This window comes from Pterocles gutturalis, unplaced genomic scaffold (assembly GCF_000699245.1).
Source record: "Pterocles gutturalis isolate BGI_N339 unplaced genomic scaffold, ASM69924v1 scaffold30581, whole genome shotgun sequence".
Classification (NCBI taxonomy): domain Eukaryota; kingdom Metazoa; phylum Chordata; class Aves; order Pterocliformes; family Pteroclidae; genus Pterocles; species Pterocles gutturalis.
The window spans coordinates 805-3,562 of record NW_010106416.1 but is presented as its reverse complement, the minus strand read 5'-3'; the positions used below and the strand labels follow the sequence as shown (position 1 = coordinate 3,562).

At 49.5% G+C, this 2,758-nt stretch overlaps 1 protein-coding gene across 1 annotated transcript in view; it reads right to left on the bottom strand.

Annotated features, from left to right (window-relative positions):
- LOC104472202 (carbohydrate sulfotransferase 11-like) overlaps nucleotides 1-2,188 on the bottom strand; it is a 3,983-nt gene extending 1,795 nt beyond the window's left edge. The window contains exons 1-2 of the mRNA XM_010087778.1: nucleotides 2,140-2,188; nucleotides 1,789-1,871 (exon numbers count right to left, since the gene is read on the bottom strand). Coding sequence (XP_010086080.1) covers nucleotides 1,789-1,854 — 66 coding nt within the window. The 5' untranslated portion in view covers nucleotides 1,855-1,871; nucleotides 2,140-2,188. The remainder of the gene's footprint in view (nucleotides 1-1,788; nucleotides 1,872-2,139) is intronic.
- Between the last annotated feature and the right edge of the window lie 570 nt (nucleotides 2,189-2,758).

Sequence of the window (2,758 nt, the reverse complement as noted above, 5' to 3'; positions counted from 1 at the left end):
CTCCTTGAGGGTCCATACGGGTTTTTGGGAGGCACTGGAGCCCAAGAGAGGCAGCGTTGTGGAGATGGGGCTTTGTAAAGCTCCTGCCAGGCATTGGGATCCTGAGACAAACTGCCCGTCCTCTGGATGGTCCAGCAGACCCATCACCTTCAGAGGGGCACTGACATCTGGGCAAAAAGCTCCTCCTGCAGAGGTGAACCACACTCAGACCCTTTTGGATCTCATCTTCTTAAAAGAAATAACCTTGTCCAGGTCACCTTAGTGACCACTTTCTGCAGGAACTTGCATGGCCAGTAACCTGAGACAGGAGCAGGAGAAAGCATCCCATCCCCGCTCCTTCAAACATGGAGATGATAAGGGAAAACGCTCAGATGGATGAAATGCAGGGCAACAGACTCCAACTGCCACCAAGAGAGGATGCTGACATTGTTGGCTACTTGGATATGAAGCAGCTATGGTACCTAGGGTGGTGATAAGCATAGCTGAGGAGGCATTCTCATGGTGCACCTCCTTGTGACACAGCCAAACCTTCCATCAGAAATTTCTTTTGTTTGGAGGCTCCTGATTACCTTTCCCCATTGGGAACCCTTTTTGCAAGTGCTTAGGGAAAAAAAAAAAAAAAAAAAAAAAGAGGCATTTCAATAACGTGATTTTTTTCCAGGTGTTTTTCCCTGCACTTGCGTAATTCAAAAGTATTGGACCAGAGAGACAGACAGACAGACACTGTCTGCAGGCATGGCAACAAATAAATGTGACTACTTTTCAACAGCCGCCCACTGGAATAAGTGCCTGTCTTGCAGTTATTTCAGATCAAAATTGCTCCCTTCATTTCCTTCTCTTTAAAAGCCAGAGAAATTATCACTCTTAAGGAAATAGCACCGCGACATTCCAGCAGCATTAGGCTCTGCTGGCATTGTGGCCAAGGAAGCCCACATTTGCCATTTTTCCCAGACTGTGCCCTGCTGCCTCAGCAGGAGGAGCTGGTGCAGTGCAGGGTGATGGAGAGGACTGAGATAGAATCATAGAAACATAGAAACAGAATGGTTTGGGTTAGAAGGAACCTTAAAGCCCACCCAGTGCCACCCCCCACCATGGGCAGGGACACCTCCCACCAGCCCAGGTTGCCCAAAGCCTCATCCAGCCTGGCCTTGAACCCCTCCAGGAATGGGGCATCCACAGCTTCTCTGGGCAACCTGGGCCACTGCCTCACCACCCGCACAGTGAAAAATTCCTTTCTAGTATCTCATCTAAATCTGCCCTCTTTCAGCTTATAACCATCACCCCTTGTCCTCTCACTACACTCCCTGATAAAGAGTGTTTCTCAGGATTACAAACCCCTCATGGCTGGGTACAGCTTTATCCATGTGTGAATACATATATGCATACACATATGTGTGTGTATATATATAGCACCCAACATGGAAGCATCTATCAATTATTAGCTCAGAAAGTGCAGCAATGATGCTCTTGCCCTGTTAGGATGGCCCAGAGTTGGCTTTGAAACCCTCAGACAGCAAAATCTCCTGGGTTTGCCCAGCCCACCACTGATAAAACCATTTGCCCCAGTACCAGCAAGGGCCAGAAGCAGTTCTTTACCAACAATGACTCCCCAAAGCGGTGTGGTCTTTTGTTTTGGACGCAGTCAGAGGTTCAGGCATGGAGACCTTGGGAGGGGTTGGAGGCAGGGGACAGCGCAGAGCCCCGCACACCGGAGGGGTGGAAGGAGGGGTCGGCCCCCAGCGTCCCACTCCCCCTCACCCCCGCATCGCCCTCTCCCTGTCGCCTTACCTGGTCGCTCTCGTACAGGGCCTGGAGTGGGCTGCGACCGGCCTTCCCCTGCCAGGTGGATCTCATAACCCTCTCTTCTGCGGCTGGAAAAGGAGCAAGAAAAATCAGAGGGGCTGGGAGGGCTGGTCCCCTCACCCCCCTGGAGATGCCCCAGTTGGGATGAGGCAACGTCCCCCAAGAAGAGACAAATCCCTTTGGCTCTGGGAGAAGATCCCCCTTATTTTTAACAAAACCTGCAGTTAGGGTTCAAAAGGTCCAGACCTAACCTTTAAACAAATAAAAGACCATAAATAGAGACAACAGCTCGTTACAATTTCAAAAGCAACTGGGAAGAGTTTGATCCATGTGCACCAGGCTCCTGCCCCTACAGGGACCTTCTAAAATAGAATCATCGAATCACAAAGGTTGGAAAAGACCTTAAGGATCATCAAGTCCAACCGTCAACCCAACGCCACCCAACCCACTAACCCATGTCCCGAAGCACCACATCTGCACGTTTCTTGAATCTCAGAGGGACACACATGGTGGAGGGAAAAGCATCTCACACAAACCACTTCTGGCAACTGGAAGGTTTCTAACACAGAGGCTTTTTGCAGGACAGCTTGGGGCTCCAGACCTTTTCCTTCACTAACTACCACCAAACCAACCCAGATTCGTTATACAAACCCCAGATGGCATCTTTTTAACCAAAACAACCAGAAGGAAAAATCCAAATCCCATCTTCTTTTCCAGGTACTTATATTTTGTTTACATGAAAACTGCTCTAATGCACAAAGTCACCCAGGTCTAAGCTCAACATAATTTATTCTTGGAGCTGTAATTAGTGGGAAACGACTGCCCGACCTCACCAGCTTTCACCAGCAGCGCATGTACGCTTGCGCGTTTATGGGAAATGACACTTCCTGCAGCACGGGACTGATCAAGATGTGACTCAATGAGACATTACAGTTTCTTCCTCAATCCCCCACAC